The 20027-nt window shown below is 36.5% G+C and overlaps 1 protein-coding gene across 1 annotated transcript in view; it reads left to right on the forward strand.

Moving 5' to 3' along the window:
- The window catches only part of egf (epidermal growth factor), a 34538-nt gene that overhangs the window by 10876 nt on the left and 3635 nt on the right, over positions 1 to 20027 (forward strand). The window contains exons 6-22 of the mRNA XM_067456546.1: positions 438 to 551; positions 662 to 784; positions 3627 to 3749; positions 3843 to 3968; positions 4152 to 4288; positions 7817 to 7965; positions 8045 to 8149; positions 8365 to 8588; positions 9750 to 9917; positions 11266 to 11400; positions 11503 to 11601; positions 11699 to 11815; positions 16508 to 16630; positions 16861 to 17029; positions 17386 to 17550; positions 19473 to 19572; positions 19670 to 19772. Coding sequence (XP_067312647.1) covers positions 438 to 551; positions 662 to 784; positions 3627 to 3749; positions 3843 to 3968; positions 4152 to 4288; positions 7817 to 7965; positions 8045 to 8149; positions 8365 to 8588; positions 9750 to 9917; positions 11266 to 11400; positions 11503 to 11601; positions 11699 to 11815; positions 16508 to 16630; positions 16861 to 17029; positions 17386 to 17550; positions 19473 to 19572; positions 19670 to 19772 — 2280 coding nt within the window. The remainder of the gene's footprint in view (positions 1 to 437; positions 552 to 661; positions 785 to 3626; positions 3750 to 3842; positions 3969 to 4151; positions 4289 to 7816; positions 7966 to 8044; positions 8150 to 8364; positions 8589 to 9749; positions 9918 to 11265; positions 11401 to 11502; positions 11602 to 11698; positions 11816 to 16507; positions 16631 to 16860; positions 17030 to 17385; positions 17551 to 19472; positions 19573 to 19669; positions 19773 to 20027) is intronic.

A 20027-nucleotide genomic window follows, 5' to 3' on the forward strand; every position in this document is an offset into this window, starting at 1 on the left:
CAATACTTTTGTCAATATAGTGTAGATGGAGTAGATCGACTGCATCAGCACCCCCAAAGCTTCACAGTCAACAATTAATATGAAATCGACATTTCATTTGGTAACGTTATCCAGTTTTAAATGATATGCTGTTTAATGTTTGATGATCACATTATTTTAGATAAATGCATCTGCTTACATGTGATATCACCCTTTTTTCTGCTTTAATCTGGAGATGCGGCGCTCTGTCTGAAGACGTGTAAGAGTTACTTGTATTCAATTAGTCTTCAAAATGCATTCAAAATGAAGTTATAACAATGACTTAATTTTTCCATTTATTACACCATACTACCTATAATCAAATTGTATCAAATCAAGTATTTAAATGTTCTTATAATTATCCTAAACATCACATAATGTTCTGTGAATGGAAATGGATGCTGTTTGTTCCTTTGCAGGCTGCAATCGACACACAGGAGAGTGTGTAAGAGTGTGTTCCAGTCACACTGACACTGGTCTGTGCCGCTGCAGGGATGGTTTTTCCCTCAGTAATCAAGGCAACTACTGTGAAGGTACAGTCTCAGTTTCCTTTGTAAAACACAGTAACATCTATACATAGCATACTTTTTTATTATTTTGTTCAAAATGTATTCAAAAAAATATCTCACTCCTTCTTGATTAGATATTAATGAATGCTCCCTGTGGAATCACGGCTGCTCACTGGGATGTGAGAACGTTCCGGGCTCTTACTTCTGCACCTGCCCTAAGGGTTACCTGTTACTGCCTGATTTAAAGACCTGCCAAGGTAGGGCTGGAGAATGGATTATGAAACACTAACACTAGTAGCATACATATCAATGAGCTGGAAGTCATCATGGGTCAGGGAGTGAGAGAATTATAAAAGAAAAAAGGCTAGAAAGAGACAGAGAGCATCTCTTGACTCCATTGTTTATGCTCTAATTGTGCATTGAGGCAGAGCTGGACAGCGCGGTGACATCAGTAATAAGGAACACATTTAGTCAGCAGCTTTGCCTGGCTAAGCAGGTCAGGAGCAAAGTAACAACGAGATTAACGCTCAATACAGTTCTCACATCCTTCGACGCTTATAAGCACATGCAATCAAGTTTGTTGTCATGTTTTCTGGCTGTCCGAATACTCACAGTGATTAGTGATGAGGAAATGCCAAGAAATCAATCTAGATTTTTATATAATTCTGAAATAAATTCTGAAATAGATGTTTATTGTAAATACACTCAAGTTTTGAATGGAGGAAAAAATTAAATTTATGCAAAAAAAACATTATTTTAAAGTTGTCATGAAATAGAAGTTGCAATACAAGAAAAAAAGAAAAGGGTGGGACTTCATTGTTGTGCATCGGTAATCGATTATCATTGAATGGTTGTGGTTTGCTATTGCTGTAACAGGTTGTCCCATCCTCATGCCGGTAAACATGTCATCAGAGATAAAGGGCCCTATCATCTGTTATCATTTTTATATCCACCGCCACATTATTTACATAGCTAACGTATTCGCGCCCCTCTGTTCGCCCATGGGTGTGCTGGTCGGAAAACCAGGTGTGTTCAGGCGCATTGTTGGTGCGTTGCTATTTTGAGGCTACTGAAAACGACTGGGCCTTTGACCAAAAAAACCTGATCTAAAGTCAATAGTGCAGTATTTTTGGAATTATTTTGGTTAAAGATTACGAGGGCACATGAATTTATGTGCACGGATAAATCATTGCCCAAAAAAAGAAATTGATTTATCTTTTTGAATTCATGATTTTACATAGTTTGAGAGTGAAATTGTCACATAATCGTCTTGTTAACTCTCTCAGAGCATCACATGCTTTCACTCACTCTGAGCAATGGACCCTTATTCACTTTCACTTTTGTGGGTGGGATTATGGTCCTGACATCATAACAGGATTGGAAAGAGTGTCCCGCTAAGAAGCTTGTTTCCCACCATCTTCCTCAAAATCTATCATTGGCACCGGTGATATTATTCCCATTTTCAAATAGGCTTCTTATTCTGTAGCGCTCTGTATTTAAATCTGTATTAAATCTGTTTTTACTGCTGTCGTTATTTAATGGAACTGGACTGGAGGCATTTTTTCTATGTGTATCCATTGTTAACCTGAATAAAATAACATTTTCTCAATGTTTAAATGATTTTAGGACTGGTGTTTTGTAAATATAGGATGATTGGATTTGGGATTGTTAGGTGTTCAAATAAGGATAAGCATAGTGCCACAAGGTCTGTTGGTTCAGACTGAGAGCGAGGTGTTCATGGAAACTTTGGGGTGAGAACTGATCATCTGAGGACAGGGCTTTTGGAGAGAGAAGGGAAAGATTGAGGCCATTAGCTTTAGACTTGTTTGCGTTACCTTGTCATCCAGGTCATTCCATTTCCTAAAGTGACCACGCCATCCTATTAATGCTTGGTTTGAGAAGAATATGTGAAGTGACCATTATATTGGCAGGTTATGTTAGGGCTGTCAAACGATTAATTGGCACTGTTTTAAACTCTAGCAGTTGATATTGACCTTATTGTAGCACTTTGAGATTTTGTTTAATATAAAGTGCATTATAAATAAAATGTATTATTATTATTGCTTTTATATTTAGAGGTCTCAGAGATCCTAATGATTTATGTGTAAAATAATTTTGAATCTATTAATTAGAATCTATTTTTTATCTATTATGTTATTTATTACAATTTTCTTAACTAACCAAAACTAGGCAGACAGATAACCAGTATCCATTCAAGTAATGTTTCAGTTTGGGGTCAATTTCACTCCAAATTTGCATTGTCAAGAAAAATTTACAAAAACCTAAATCTGGGCATGTGAGAATTCCCTGCATGTATATTATTCAAATGTAAAAATCTACAAATTCCAAAATATTATGACATGTACTTCAGGGAGCAACAAAATACTTTAGGAGTAAATGCATTTTTGTTTATATTTTAAAATATATATATTAGAAAATATAATGTTAAAAATGTTAAATAACCAAGATGTATATTTATACAGTCAAACCAAAATTTATTCAGACTCCTTTTAACTTTTTCCTCACATCACAGTTTATTAGCTATAGTTTAGAAAATAGTAATAAAACATGACAAGAACTCAAAATAATGGATCATTCAATTAATTCAGGTCAACCAATTATCAAGCAATGCTTCATTTTTTTCAGTCTGTGGTGTAAAAGTTTGCAATAGCAATTAAAGAAGAAAAAAAAAAAACCGTAAGCAAACCATGGTCATGTCAAAGTGTTTAAATAAATTTGGTCTTAAATATTTTAGAAATGTTACTGGTAGTCTACTGTATGAAGAATGTTTGGTTGTAATATGTTTAACAGATACTTTGTTTTGCTATCCTCACTACATAATATCCTGTACCCACTATAAAAAAATTATATATTTTTTGTTTGACTGTGTGTGTGTGTGTGTGTGTGTGTATGCACATATATATATATATATATATGTATATATATATATATATATATATATATATATATATATATATATATATATATATATATATATATATAGCTAGCAGACGGACACAAACAAACAAATGTAGTAAATTTGGCCATATATTGTATATACTCAGAAAAATACTTAATTTTGTCCCTATGTGTCTACAGAGACTAAGCCATGTGTGGAGAGTAGTACAGCTTGTGATCATGCATGTGTACAAACAGCAGAAGGAGATGTGTGTGTGTGTCCAGAGGGATCTGTGCTAAATTCTGATGGCCGTTCATGCACAGGTATGTGTGCTTTTTGAAAATAAAAAATATATTAAAAGCCACATTTTGTGTGCTTAAATGACTGTTTTCTTCACCATTGTCTGTGTGTTTCAGGCTGTTTGTCTGCGGATCGGGGGGGTTGCAGTCAGTTGTGTGTGACTTTATTTCCAGGCAGGTGGGTGTGTGAGTGCCAGCCTGGATACCAGCTACAGCCTGATGGTAAACACTGTGCTGCCGAAGGCAAGTCCTGCATACTTTCTTTATATTCTACATTCTGCCAGGGTGCCTGTCTGTCTCCCACATTTTGTCTCCCAGAATTATTGGGTTAAGCATATAGTTAATTAGTATTTAAGTGCATTTGCTTCCAGTGACCTAGAAAATCTCTGGAATCTCTTTCCCCCCAACCTTTTTTTTCCCGAGCAGGACCTTCATCGTACCTGTTGTTTGCCAATGTAGCAGATATAAGAAGGATTAACATAAATGGCAAGCACAGCCGAAAACTGCTGGAAGAACCGAGAGGCAATATCATTGCTGTGGATTATGATCCAGTGCAGAAAAGGGTAAAATATCAAACAAACACAGTTTAATGTTTTAACAATTATAAGAGTTTATGAAATGGATTGCTCATAGTGATTAGGCCACTTCACTGTTATGATGCGTTTACAACTGCCCTCTAGTGGACATAAGATGTAAGGTAACAGAATGTATTTGCCCGTCATCTAGTGGCTACAGAATATAAGTGCAAGAGGATAAACTTCAATTTCATTCATGAACACATTTGACACAGTACATACAGTTAAAATCGAAATTATTCAACACCCTTGACCTGTAAGACATTTTGCTGCAAACAACAACATATTATGAAAAAATTAAATTTAAAATCTCTAAACTATAGAAAGTTTATTAATACACATTCGAGTGATTCTGAGAACGTAAAGTTGATGAGAAATGAGAAACATCAAATTGGCTGTAAACATCAGTGTTCAAGTTTTTTCTTTTTCTTTTCAAATAAATGCTGCCTGTAAGTTTTAGAAGCTTCTGACACCTCTTTAATGCAGTCTCGTCCTCAGCTCCACATTTTCACAACAGCAGATTCAGAACCGCTGCCACAGAACCAGAACTTCGGAGCGGGGCTTAAACAGTCATAATTGCGCTATCCATACACGTGATTTTCTTTATATATAAACATGGATCGCAACATTATATGGATTTTGTCACATAATCATATAATATGCATATAATAATGCACATGATCAAAATGTCAAAACATAGTCTATTGATCATGCTTATGTCAGTGAATAGATACAAACACAGAATAGATACAGGCTACAACTATATACTATTTCATTATAAAATAAATATATTAATACATAACTTGTATCATATGTTGTAAAGTGTTGCCAATTTAGAACGGTACTATTTGTTTATGTTTTTAAAAAAAAGTCTCTGCTTTATTAAAAAGGCTTTATTAAAATACACAAAAAAAACTTTAATATTGTGAAATATTATTAAACTGTAAAATAACTTTTCTATTTTAATATATTGTAAAATGTATACTTATGTAATCTTATGTAATATTGTAATATTATGATTTCTCAAGGATCATGTGACTAAAGACTGGAGTAATGATGCTGGAAATGTAGCTTTGATTACAGGAATAAATTGCATAAAATTAAAATAAAAAACTGTTATTTTAAATTGTAAAAATATTTCACAATAATACTGTTTTTGCAGTATTTTGGATCAAATAAATGCAGCCTTGTTGAGCAGAAGAGACTTCTTTAAAAATATTAAACAATCTTAGGCTACTGGTCTGAAATTTTTGACCGGCAGTGTAGCCTATGTTAGTATTATTTCCTTCACATTTATGTTAAAAATAATACTGAAACAAAGTATGAGGAGATTTAATGTTAATGGACACAAATACTATAGTTTACTGTTACTTCAACTATAAAACTTTTTTTTAAATTATTTTACAAATATATTAATAAATGTCAGCGATGTTGTATGGTTTGGAGACAGTTGTACTGAGGAAAAGACGGGAGGAAGAGCTAGAGGTAGCAGAGCTGAAGATGTTGAGGTTCTCTTTGGGAGTGACGAGGATGGATAGGATCAGGAATGAGTACATCAGAGGGACAGCATGTGAGATGTTTTGGAGACAAAGAGAGGCCAGGTTGAGATGGTTTGGACATGTTCAGACTCAGAGGGGGGAGAGTGAATATATTGGTAAAAGGATGCTGAGGTTAGAGCTGCCAGGCAGGAGGTCAAGAGGAAGACCAAAGAGGAGGTTTATGGATGTAGTGAAGGAGGACATGAAGGTAGTCGGTCTGAGAGAAGAGGTTACAGAGGATAGGAATAGATGGAGGCAGATGATTTACTGTGGCGACCTCTGAAGGGAACAGCCGAAAGAAGAAGAAGAAGAAGAAGAAGAAGAAGAAGAAGAAGAAGAAGAAGAAGAAGAAGAAGAAGAAGAAGAAGAAGATAAATGTCTAAAATGTTGTAAAGTGTTTTCCCATTTGACTGCATATTCAAACATATTATTTCCTTCATGTTCATGTTGCATCACAATCTCATGGTAATTTGTATCAATAGCCTGACGTGGTCATACTCAATTCTAGTCAGAATATGAGTCTGAAACTGCTCCATTGGGCTGTGATTATGAGGCGTGTTTCAACCGAACCAGGAAAGACCTCAATTGGATAGACCTACAACCAATCAGAGCAAAGAAGCGACGCATTGTCAAATGTCAACAGAGTTCACCAGGTGTTGCCAAGTCCGCGTTTTTTTTCCGCGGGTTGTTTTCTATGTCCATGGGTTGAAGCGAATATTATGTGCTATATTAGCCTGGATGCCAGCCGAACTTAGCCCCGCCCACAACATTTGTAGGTCGGGCGGTTCGGTCTGGCCTTGCTCCACAGAGAAGTAATTATCTCCGAACAGAAACTGTTCGGACCAATGAATTCATCAGGACGGGCTGTAGACGATGACGGACAGATGATAAACAGTATCGTAATCATCACGTCATCAAAGGGACTTGGATTATATTTGTTCAAATCCTAAACGGAGAGCTTGTTTGTATATGCATTCACCTTCACTATTTCTCTCAAAAATAATGATCATGTTGGGTAAGTACTCTGTGTATCATTAAATTCTTTTATTTTTTTACAACACCGGCAAATATCGTTTATTTCAGCCTGATTTCAGCTTGCATGCAGACAGGGTTGCCAAGGGGTTCTCTAGAAGAAAAAAAAAGTTGTTTGGGGGGTAAAATGTGTGTTATTTTGGCAAGGTTGCCAGCTAAAATTTGCACTCATGGCATGGGTCTAAATATCACATAATAGTCGCTTCAACCCGTGGACATAGAAAAAACCCCGGACAAACACGGACTTGGCAACACAGTGCAGTTGAGCTCTGTTGACGTCGCTTCGTTGCTCTGATTGGTTGTAGGTCTATCCAATTGATGTCTTTCCTGGTTCAGTTGAAACACGCCCCATAATCACAGCCCAATGGAGCAGTTTCAGACTCATATTCTGACTAGAATTGAGTATGACCATGTCAGGCTAATGCTATATAGAACTATGAGTGCGAATTTTAGCAGGCAACCTTGCCAAAATAACACACATTTTACCCCCCAAACGCCATTTTTTCCACGGAGAACCCCCCAAAAAAGCTATTGTTTTGGGCTAGTAGTTGGCGCGTTTTGTTGTAAAAACTTGGCAACTCTGTCTGCACGTGCGCTGGAATAAACGTTCTTTGCCGGTGTTGTGGAAAAATAAAATAATTTAATGATACGTACGTACGTAGTACACCATAAACTGCGCATCATATGCACGCGAAAAACCGCGTACCATATGCCAAAACTCATTTTGGCATGTACATTCCACGAGATTGCACACTCGTAGGGCCTACTATTTATACGCATTTTCGTGAGCAATGTTCAAATGTCAAATTAATAAAACCATTTTAATACAAGGCCTTGAACAAGTGAAACATGTTCCTCTGTATTTGTTTTATATATCATTGAAATTCTAACCAAATAATGATAATGTCTCATGGAATAAGTCACTTGGGTTTGTTTGTTTGTTTAGGTGTATTTTGCAGATAAAGGCCTGAAGCGTATTGAGAGAGCTTCACTGGATGGAGGCTTCAGAGAGCTGCTGTTCTCCACTGGACTCCACTCACCCGAGGGTCTGGGTGTAGACTGGGTCCATCGCAAGCTATACTGGACTGATAGAGAGTGGGTTGCAGATGAATACAGACACACTTCCTTAAAATGTTCTTATTTGCTCAACTGACTTTAACATTCTGCTTTTCAGATTATCCTCTATTTCCCGCAGCAGTTTAAATGGCCTTGACAGAGAGACTTTTATAGATAAAGACATCCAGAAACCCAGAGGCATTGCCCTACATCCTCAGGCACAGTAAGACCTATAAAACGGCACGTTTCTTCTATGCGATTTGCCTATATCCTGTAAACTTAAAATTGTACAGTGGCCACAGCCAAAAAACAAAACAAAACAAAAACATTTATTTAATTATTAAATCAACCTCAAGCAGCATTTAAATATTTGTGGCATGAATTAAAATGCATCTTGCCTCATAATCATATATGAACTTCTCATCTGTGTGTCTGGAGGAAGGTGTATTGGACAGACATGGGTAGTCGCCCTGCAGTGGAGCGGTCAGGTCTTAACAGAGACATGCGTGAAGTTGTGGTCAACACCGGTCTGGTGTCTCCTAGTGGACTAGCTGTGGATCACGGCTCAAAGCTTCTGTACTGGTGTGACCTCAGCAGAGGTGTAATTGAATCGGCCAAGCTGGATGGTTCTAATCGCCATATACTAAGTGAAAACCAAGTAGGTGAGATCCTCTGCCAATAACACACACACCCACACCTTCAGTACACAAACTAACACCCACCAACCCACCAAATGCGGCTAGATTTTATCAGTGGTGTGTAACGCAGTCACACCTACTAGCCACTTTGCCGGGTTGAATTTTTCATCTCTCCAACAGCGAGTTGACACACAAACCCGCCCCCCTTCACTTACTCATTTAATTTGCTCCAGACGGATATTGTTGCTGTTACAGGGCTTGAATTTCGCCGTGAGATTGCATGTATTGTGCATAATTTTACTCATTCCCACTCACACCTAAAGTGCGCGCACGTACAGCCGCCTCTCAGTTCTAAATTGTATTGTTTTTCACTGCTTATTGCACTTTAACAGTCAAATACACACAAAATAATTTAAATGCAGGTCTTGATGAGTAATCACATAAACACAGTCAGTTATGTTTTAAGTAAACATAAACCATTGAGAAGGAAAACTCATGTGTCTTTGGCTGTCGCCTTTGGCTTGGCTTGCTCAGTTGGGGACACTAAAATTATGATCCAAGTTATTCAACTAAATATACAAATTAAATGTATTAAGTAGGTCATATTTAATTCTATAAACTATCCAAATCAAACTAGCCCAATCAAATTTTGTTGCAATATTGTCCTGTTTAACACCGTGAAGCTGCTTTGAAACAATCATCATTGTAAAAGCGCTATATAAATAAAGTTGATTGATTAATTGATGTGTAACAGTATAATGGATCCGTGCGCCTGGTCTTAAAGTGACAGCAGCCTCTCGCCATTCCTGCCAAATTATGAGAAAATATATATCTAATATATATATATATATATATATATATATATATATATATATATATATATATATATATATATATATATTTTATATACTGTATATAAAAATACCTATATGGCAGTTTTTCTCTATTGACTCTATAACAATATTGTGGCCAGTGGAAATTCTGAGTGTCTAGTAATTTTGGAAAATCACTAGCCACAGTGGTTAAAAAAAGTTAAAGTCAAGCCCTGACTGTATGTATACATGGAAGTGATAACATTCTGCACTTGCAAATATTTTATCCTGGTTTATGAGGGGAAAAAAACCTATAGACAACATGTTTTTCGATTTGTAATATGTTGTCTGTTTCATTTTTGCTTTGGCTAAGGTCGCCCATTTGACGTTGCAGTATTTGAAAATGTGCTTTGGATCAGTGACTTGGAGGGTCACCTGCTTTACCGAAAGGACATGAGAACTGGACGAAACCTTGAACATGTCCATGATGACTCTATCCAACCAGCTTCTCTCGTTGTTGTCCACCCTCTCGCCAAACCGGGTACTAATGCTGTGTCCTACTATTAGCATATCTACTTTTAGATATGTACTTTTTATTCATAATTGTCTATTATTCCCTTGAAATTGTACATGAAATTATGATTATTATTGAATGATGTTTCGAATAACTTTTTGCCATTGTTTGAAGTGATGCATGCCATAATGCTCTTTTCTATAGTATTATGGCTCAAATATCAAATATAAATAATACATATAAAAATAAATAAATGTATTATATAAATAAAATTTAAACAATGGGAAAGAAAAAACACATCTTAAGCACACAGAATAATGTAAGTGGACTTTTGTTTGCATCTTTGAACTCACACTGTTATTACATAATTGTGGCATCCATAATTGTAATCGTGATTACAAATTTGATTAATTGTGCAGCCCTAGTTTAAACATTGTTTTTAATAACATGTTGCATGCATTCATTTTATGCATTAACTCTATAACTTTTAAAATATAAATATGCCTTTGTTTTAGTCTGTGAAATTGCACTCTCTTTCAAAAGTATGGGGTCATTAAGATGAAATAAGTCTCTTGTGCTCACCAAGGCTGCATATATTGATACAGTAAAACAGTAATATTGTGAAATATTATTACAGTTTGAAATAACTGTTGTCTTTTTGATAGTTTAAAATATAATTTATTGCTGTGATTTTCAGCATTATAGTTTTCAGTGTCACATGATCCTTCAGAAGTCATTCTATTGTGACGATGTGGTGCTTAAAAAATATTTCTTATTATCAGTGTTGAAAACAGTTGCTAAATACTTTTGTGGAAATCATGATTTTTTTTAGGATTCTGAATAAAGCAGGAGAAATACAAACAGAATAGAAAGCATATAGAAATGAAATGTATTTGATTTACTGTCACAATTGATTTACTGCAATTTACTTAATCTTTGCTGCAATTATTTTTTTCTTATTACTGATCCCAAACTTTTGAATGTTAGTGTATTTCTAAAAAAGGATAGGCTACACCAAATATGTGAAAGTATGAAACATGATCTGGTCAAGCTCAGGCACGTATACTTTATTAACAATAAATTGATTATACTTTATGCTTGAATTTTTTTTTTTTTTTAAATGAAGAAACATTTTGTTTGAATATTTCTCTTACTCTTTTAACATGAAAAATTGGCAGTTTTACAGACAAAAATGGCAACATCCACTCAAACCAATGTAGTGTTATTATTTTAAATTCCACTGAACTTGAACACTTATAACATAAAGTGAACTAATATGATTTCCATCTTTTAAAATGTTTTGATATTTTTATTCGGCATAGTAGGACATAACTAGAATGACTCAACAGATTCATGTTTTTTTTTTTGGTCCTAGGAGCAGATGTTTGTCTTCATGAAAATGGAGGATGTGCCCAAGTGTGTGAGAGCAGACTGGGATTGGCTCACTGCTCATGTAACTCAAAACACGTTCTTTCAGCGGATGGAAAAGACTGTCGGCCATCATTCACTGGTTAGTGTAATGAGAATTATGTTAAAATACAAAAAATACAAAACAATCCTGAAAAATTCACATTAAAAAATCAACTGTTTGCATCTTTTTTTCCCCGCATAGAATCAGATGATGGTGAATCAAGTGATCATCTGAGAAATAAAACACTGAATGATGAGAGCACACCACTGGCCATGCTTTACACAGAGAAGATGATTTCAGGTAGAACAATATTCACAACAATTTTATTCATCATAGACAAGAATTTATTTCTCATGTTCATTATACAAATTGATTAAATGATGTTCATTTCTTTCAGACCAGGATGACTGCTACTCTCTCAGATGTGATGTGAACGCTCAGTGTGTGCTGCAGGAGGGCCAAGCCATGTGCCAGTGTGTGAGAGGTTTCACTGGAGACGGGGAAATGTGTGTGGGTAAGTGTAAGTCTGTGTGTGTTTGCTCTACATGTCTGATGATTTTGTTTTCGGATAGAATGAAGCAGCAGGTTTGTGATGTATGTGTGAAACTGAATTTGAGTGTAGGGAAATTGATGTTTATGTGGGTGCGGTATGCACCTGTAATTGGATGTATTGATCAGTCTTTATGTAAATGCAGGTTTGTTTAGATGAGCACATACTGTATTGACAATATGTGTTTGTGTGTGTTTGCATTGACATTGATGAATGCAAAGTAGGCCTGGCAGATTGTAGTATTTATAAGGCTGAGTGTATGAACACAGCAGGTGGATATTTCTGCCAATGCAAGACTGGATTCAGTGGAGATGGTCACACACTCATATCGACTTGTTTACTGAACTACTTCACTGAACTGAACTGTTTCCTTTATTCAGCATATATATATATGTATATATATATATATATATATATATATATATATATATATATATATATATATATATATATATATATATATATATATATATATATATATATATCACAACTGTTCAAAAGTTAAGGATGAAAGACATTTACATTTGTTAACAATTCTATTTCAAATAAATATTGTTCTTTTGAACTTTCTATTCATCAAAGAATCATGGGGAAAAAAATATTCCACAAAAATATTAAGCAGCAAAAAATGTAATAAGAAATAATCAGCATATTCAAATGATCTCTGGAGGATCATGTGATAATAAAGACTGGAGAATTGATGCTGAAAATTCAATTTATCAATTTATCAATCACAGAAATAAATAAAAATTTTGAATATATTAAAATAGAAAAGTTTAAGTTCAATTAAACTGTGACATTATTTTATAATTTACAGTTTAACTGTATTTTTGATTAAATAAATGCAGCCTTGGCGAGCATAAGAGACTTCTTTCAATACAATGTTAAGTGGTCTCTGGAAAAAAATGTAGAGACCACTTAACATTGATTTGTTGAAGTGGTCTCTTCATTTTTTTCAGAGTGGGGCAAAAAAGTATTTATTCAGACACCAATTGTGCAAGTTCTCCCACTTAAAAAAAAGAGAGAGACCCTTTAATTTTCATCATGAAACTATGAGAGACAGAATGAGAAAAGAAAATCTGATTTTTAAAGAATTTATTTGAAAATTATAGTGGAAAATAAGTATTTGCTCACCTACAAAAAACTATATTTCTGGCTCTCACAGACCTGTAACTTTTTCTTTAAGAGGCTCATCTTTCCTTCACTCATTACCTGTATTAATGGCACCTGTTTGAACTTGTTATCAGTATAAAATACACCTGTCCACAACCTCAAAAAGTCAGACTCCAAACTCCACTATGGCCAAGACCGAAGAGCTGTCAAAGGACACCATAAACAAAATTGTAAATCTGCACCAAGCTGGGAAGACTGAATATGCAAAAGGTAAGCAGCTTGGTGTGAAGAAATCAACTGTGGCAGCAATTATTAGAAAACTGAAGACATACAAGACCACTGATAATCACACATCTCCACGCAAAATCTCACTCTGTGGGGTCAAAACGATCACAAAAACGGTGAGCAAAAATCCCGGGGGGAACCTATTGAATGACCGGCAGAGAGCTGGGACCAAAGCCAGGGCCCATCTTAAGTTTGCTAAAGAGCATTTGGATGATCCAGAAGAGGATTCGGAAAATGTCATATGGTCAGATGAACCCAAAATATAACTTTTTGTAAAAACTCAACTTGTCGTGTTTGGAGAAGAAGGAATGCTGAGTTGCACCATACCTACTGTGAAGCATTAGCCTGTCGTGGTCATACTCAATTCTAGTCAGAATATGAGTCTGAAACTGCTCCATTGGGCTGTGATTATGGGGCGTGTTTCAACCGAACCAAGAAAGACCTCAATTGGATAGACCTACAACCAATCAGAGCAAAGAAGCGATGCATTGTCAAATATCAACATAGTTTAACTGCACTGTGTTGCCAAGTCCATGTTTTTTCCACGGTTGTTTTCTATGTCCGCAGGTTGAAGTGACTATTATGTGATATATAGACCCATGAGTGTGAATTTTAGCAGGCAACCTTGCCAAAATAACACACCTTTTACACCCCAAACACCATTTTTCCCCCGGAGAACCCCCCAAGAAGCTATTGTTTAGGGCTAGTAGTTGGTGGGTTTTGTTGTAAAAACTTGGCAACCCTGTCAATCCCTGGCATCCAGGCAAGCATAGGAATGGAAACAACATGCTTTGGGTCTGTTTTTCTGCAAAGGGCCTAGAACGACTTATTCGTTTAAAGCAGGAGTGTCCAAACTCGTTCCCGGAGAGCCGCTGTCCTGCAGAGTTTAGTTTCAGCTTGCCACAACACACCTACTGGAAGTTTCTAGTATGCCTAGAAAGACCTTAGTTTGCTGGTTCAGCTGTGTTTCATTGGGGTTGGAGCTAAACTCTGTAGGACAGTGGCCCTCCAGGAGCAGAATTGGACACCCCTGGTCTAAAGGAAAGAATGAATGGGGCCATGTATCATGAGATTTTGAGTAGAAAACTCATTCCATCAGCAAGGCCATTGAAGATGAAACAAGACTGGGTCTTTCAGCATGACAATGATCCCAAATACACAGCCCAGGCAACAAAAGAGTGGCTTCGTGAGAAGAAGCATTTCAAGGTCCTGGAGTCTCAAAAGCCCCAAAACATCACTGTTCTAGAGGAGATCTGCAATGGAGGAATGGGCCAAACTACCAGCAACAGTATGTTAAAACCATGTGGTGACTTAAAGAAAACATTTGACCTCTGTCAAGTATTGAGATTAACTTTTGTTATTGACCAAATCCTTTTTTTCTACCATAATTTGCAAATACATTCTTTAAATATCAGACAATGTGATTTTTTTTAAATATTGTATTTAGAGCTTTTATTTGCCGAAAGCAACAACTGGTCAAAATAACAAAAAAGATGTGTCAGAGTGTTGTCAGACCTCAAATAATAGAAAGAAAATAAGTTCATATTCATTTTTATACAACACAATACTAATGTTTTAACTTAGGAAGAGTTCAGAAATCAATATTTGGTGGAATAAGCTTGATTTTGAATCAGCTTTCATGCGTCTTGGCATGCTCTCCACCAGTCTTTTACATCGATGTTGGGTGACTTTATGCCACTGCTGGTGCAAAAATTCATGCAGCTCGGATTTGTTTGATGGCTTGTGACCATCCATCTTCCTCTTGTGTTCGACAAAGCTGAAAATTGGACTCATCAGAAAAGCTGACCTTACTCCAGTCCTCTACAGTTCAATCCTTATGGTCTCTTGCAAACCTCAGCCTGGCTCTTCTTTGCTTCTCATTGATGAAGGGCTTTTTTCTAACTTAGCACGACTTCCTGCCCCTAGGAGTCAAACCGTCCTCAGTGTGAACTTCACCCCAACTGCCTTTTGCCATTCTTTTTGTAGGTCACTTGATGTTATCCTACGGTTGTTGAGTGACATTCGAATGAGTTGGCGGTCATTCTGGTCAGTGGAGACTCGTTTTTGCCCTCTTCCGATCTGTAGCTTTGTTGTTCCCAATGTCTGCTGCTTGACCTTGTTCTTGCCATCTTTGAAATTTTAAGGATGGAAGCAACCTGACACTCACGTATCCCTCTGCCAGTAAAGCCAGAATTGAACCCTTTTTTTTCCTCACTTAAAACTTTCTTTTTTAGCTTTTTTGGCATGGTCAATAGTTATTTTTTGATTCTAATTACTTTTGAGGTACTACTAGCACTGTTTTTGACATCCAGCTGGTCCTACTGCAAGAGGATAGTGATAACCACATAAGTGTTTTTTTATACTTTTATGGGTATTTCACCTTATCAGCACCTCATTCAGTAGAATGAGGTGTGCTTGTGTTGGAATTCAACAGACATTGGAATGGAATGGCTTCCATAGATGCTGATTTAAGAAAAATATCAAAGGTGGTCCAAGGAAGGAACAGTGGTGAACTGACGACAGGGTCATGGGTGGCCAAGGCTCATTGATGCACCTGGGGAGTGAAGGCTGGCCCGTTTGGTCCGATCAAACCGATTAGCTACTCTAGCTCATATTTTTCAAGAAGTTAATGCTGGTCAGGGTGCCCAGGCTGACCCCTGTCCACCCCGAAAACGCCAAAAGTCGGCATGTGAGCATTGACTCATGGCCGGGTGCATTTATGTTGCTTACCTGGGGAACACATGGCACCAGGATGCACAAGAAGGTCAACCAGCAGAGGCATTGTGATGCTTTGGTCCCTGCCATCCATGTAGATGTTACTTTTCACATGTACCACCTCCTGCATTGTTGGAGGTATTCCCTGGTGGCTGTGGCCTCTTTCAGCAGGATAATGCCCTGCTAAAAAAAAGAAACTGGAATGGAAACAATTCAGGAATGGTTTAAGGAGCACAACAACAAGTTTAAAGTGTTGGCATGGCCTCCAAATTGCCCAGACCTCAATCCAATCAAGCATCTGTGGGATGTGCTGAACAAACAAGTCTGATATATGGAGATCTACAGATATATCTATGGTGTATATATGTGTATTCATGTATGTATGTATATATGTATGATGAGGGTGTGTGTGTGTGTGTGTGTGTGTGTGTGTGTGTGTGTGTGTGTGTGTGTGTGTGTGTGTGTGTGTGTGTGTGTGTGTGTGTGCGTGTACATACATATTTTTTGCAGTTACAGAGATCTTTATCTTTGTGTATTTTACAGATATAGATGAGTGCAGATTAGATATGCACGGCTGTGATGTAAACGCAGAGTGTTCGAATGCAGTAGGAACATATCAGTGTAGATGTCAATCTGGGTTCGCAGGCACTGGATTCAGCTGTCAGGGTGAGATTCATCTTTGGAATGTTTAAATTGAAATGAAATTAAATGTAGCATTTTTTGTGTTGTCTACATGGTTTATTTATTATGTGCCATTATGGCTTGATACCATGAGCTGTTATTTGATAAAATCTGCTAATCTGAGTTTGTGCAAATGAGTAATACATTGATATGTAGTAGAAATGTATGATGCAACATAATAGTGACCTAATTTTCATGCTCTTGTTTCATTGCAGAAGAGTTTAAGGGCGCCTCCTCTTGGCCGAGTACGGGTAGTCCACTTGATGTCACATCACCATGGCAACACAATAATGTTGTGCAGAGCTGCCCTTCCACTCATGATTCGTACTGTCTGTATGACGGAGTGTGCTTCTATTTCCCTGAGATGGAGTCTTATGCCTGCAAGCAAGTGTTTGCTTATGTAACTCCTGTCATGCAGAAACTTTAACATGCTCGATTTACATTCTCATTATCCATTTTTGCATATTCCAGTTAAAGTTTAAAGTTTCCTTTAAGGTTTAAAGCTAAGTTGATTTTAAAATGTGACTTTAGTTAATAAGCAATAGATGGCAGTCTTGTGCTAAAAATGATTTGGGCTTTTTTATTTTTTTTTATGAACGTTTGCCCTTGACGAAAAGGACACAGGTTAAGCATATTCAATTGACCAACTTAGTCTTATTGTCTATTCTCTATGTCCACTGACAAATGAATTTTGATGAATTTGACTGATGCTTTCTCTCTGTTGTGTATGTGTGCTGCAGCTGTGTGTTAGGATACATGGGGGAGCGATGTCAGTTCAGTGATCTTGAATGGTGGGAGCTGCAGCAGGCTGAAGAAGAGAAGAGGAGGAATATGGCTATAGCCATGTGTATTGTGCTCTTTATCACCCTTTTGTCCATCGCTGCCTGCATCACTTACTGCTACGGGTGAGAGAGATAGGCAAGGTTAGCAGGGTGTCAGAGATGCATGTTAATAGCACACTTATTCTCAATTAATAAAGGTAATGGATAGAGTAAATCGTATACCTTTAGTCATGTAAAAAAATAAAAAAAATAAAATAAAATATTTTTATATATATATATATATATATATATATATATATATATATATATATATATATATATATATATATATATAATATTTTTATATGACTATGTATGTGGTGGACACCTTAAGAATTTAATTAAAATGTTAAATTCTAACTTTCTAGCTCAATTTCTGAATTTCATTGGAACTTGATTTGAGATCCCAAATTGCAGAATTGCAACTTGAATTATAACAAAATAACTCATAAAGTTGATAAATATTTGATGAATAATAATCTTAAATAAGCAATAGGCAAAGTTTTTTCAAGAAATATTTTCAATGTTTAAAAAGCTTTGAAGGTTGAATGTTCATTTGCTGATTTACAGGGCAAAGATAATGATAGATGGATGGATGGATGGATGGATGGACAGACAGATGGAAATGATAGATAGATATAATAGACAAATAGATATGATTAAGATGAACACGAATCTTTCCCATATTACATCATCTGTGTTATATTTCTTTGAATTAGAATTTAGTCAATTCTCCATCCTGTCATATCATTTTAAACAATAATTTGTGGGTGTTGGCAATCTAGTTTAAATTAAAGGGGCAAGCTCTGCAATTCTGAATTTGTACTACCCTGCCTTATGTTAGTCAATAAAAGCAAAAAACCAAAGCATCCGCCACATTTCCAATCTTAATGCCTCCAATTTGTAGTGGATTCAAGAGACAAGGTGAAAATGGAGACTGATAAAAATGGCTCAAAAACAGCCTTTTTCCATTTCATAAAAAACCTATAATGGTTCGATTGCTGCTGGCATGGGTTCATTTCCCTGCTTTACCGGTTGAACAGCGCGTAAAAGTGGCATTAAATTGTTTATTAGGAGAGGAGGTAGGGGCTAAAGCCAATGAAACATTTAAAGATGTTTTCATCCCCTTGAGCATGTGTCAGGAGACTTTAAACACACACACACACACACACACACACACACACACACACACACACAAACAGCTGGGTGATATTTTCCTCGCCCTGGATAAGTATCTAATTCTCTATGCCTGTGTTTAGGGGGTTTAGTGACATTGAGCCGTGGTGTGGTGTTTTTAAAGGAGCATACTTATGTTGGGTTCCTCTGGCCCCTGCTCTTCAATGCAGCAGTTGCACGCTTTCAATTACATGCTTGGTTTAGCTTGTACTACAGCAATTACACATCAAAATGGGTCATTCCTATGCCCCAAAATTGACCCAGTGATCTATAACCTTATTTAAAACTACATGGGTGGCAATTTTCCCCGACTAAAATTGCGTTTTTCACTTGGTTACTCGTGTTTCCATTTTGTTTTCTTTCATTTTTCTATCTATATCAACTTTACACACCCTTTAACTCTCTCGCACACAGGCAAACATGACACTGGCTTGGTTTATCCCAAAGCCCATTATTGCCCCAGGTGCAGGGATGAGACACACATATCAAATACACATGTTTGTAATAATGCTACTTATTATACCTTCACGTCTCACTGCAGGTCTCCATATTTCATTCTCACTCAAAAGGATCCAGAGATTGGTTTTGCCCTCTGTGTCAGTTAGCAGGGTGCCAATCTATGAACGGAAAAATCAAAACACCTCAGATTACTATTTACATAGATATGAGGGTTATGTGATGACTATAATACATTTCATAGGAGCCAGTTCAATGAATTTGACATTTAGCCTCTCAGAAACAAGCAAACAAAAGACATGTATTCAAAGGTCACTGAATCTACAGGACTTCATATCTAAAGCAGACAATGCCTATGATTTGCTGTTTATCAGGTCTAAAAGACATTTTGGAACATGTCCCTCAGAGGATGATGTGGGTGACATAAGCATGAGTGAGGACAGTTTCACCGAGATGACATCAGCCACTCCGCAGGTAAGATACTTATTCCTAATATCCGTTTTTATATTTTTCTCTGACTTCTTTGCTTTTATTCGACAATATTGTAGATTTACACATTGTGTGTATATAGGTCTATGTGGTTTTGGACACCTCTCCCTGCAGTGATGAAAAGGTCCTTCATGTTGTGAGTTGTCCCAGAACAACAATATGCCCCTCTTGCTCTTCAGACGCAGGTAAGCATTTCCTTTCTTATCTTCTTCCATAAATTACAGCCAATTTTGGTTTTAGTTGTTTTAAAACAATCTTTAAAAGTCTGGATAGGGATGGAGTCATTGACGAAAATAAATAAATACTATATTTATGCCCTCCATTGGCCACTATAGCAAAGGTGTCTGTGAAAGTAAATATGCAATGTTTGTCATTTGATCTTTCATTCAAAAAATGGGAAAAGAGACTCTGATTGGTTGATTGCTCGTTACGCCCCAAAC

The sequence above is a fragment of the Pseudorasbora parva genome, chromosome 11 (genome assembly GCF_024679245.1).
Source record: "Pseudorasbora parva isolate DD20220531a chromosome 11, ASM2467924v1, whole genome shotgun sequence".
Classification (NCBI taxonomy): domain Eukaryota; kingdom Metazoa; phylum Chordata; class Actinopteri; order Cypriniformes; family Gobionidae; genus Pseudorasbora; species Pseudorasbora parva.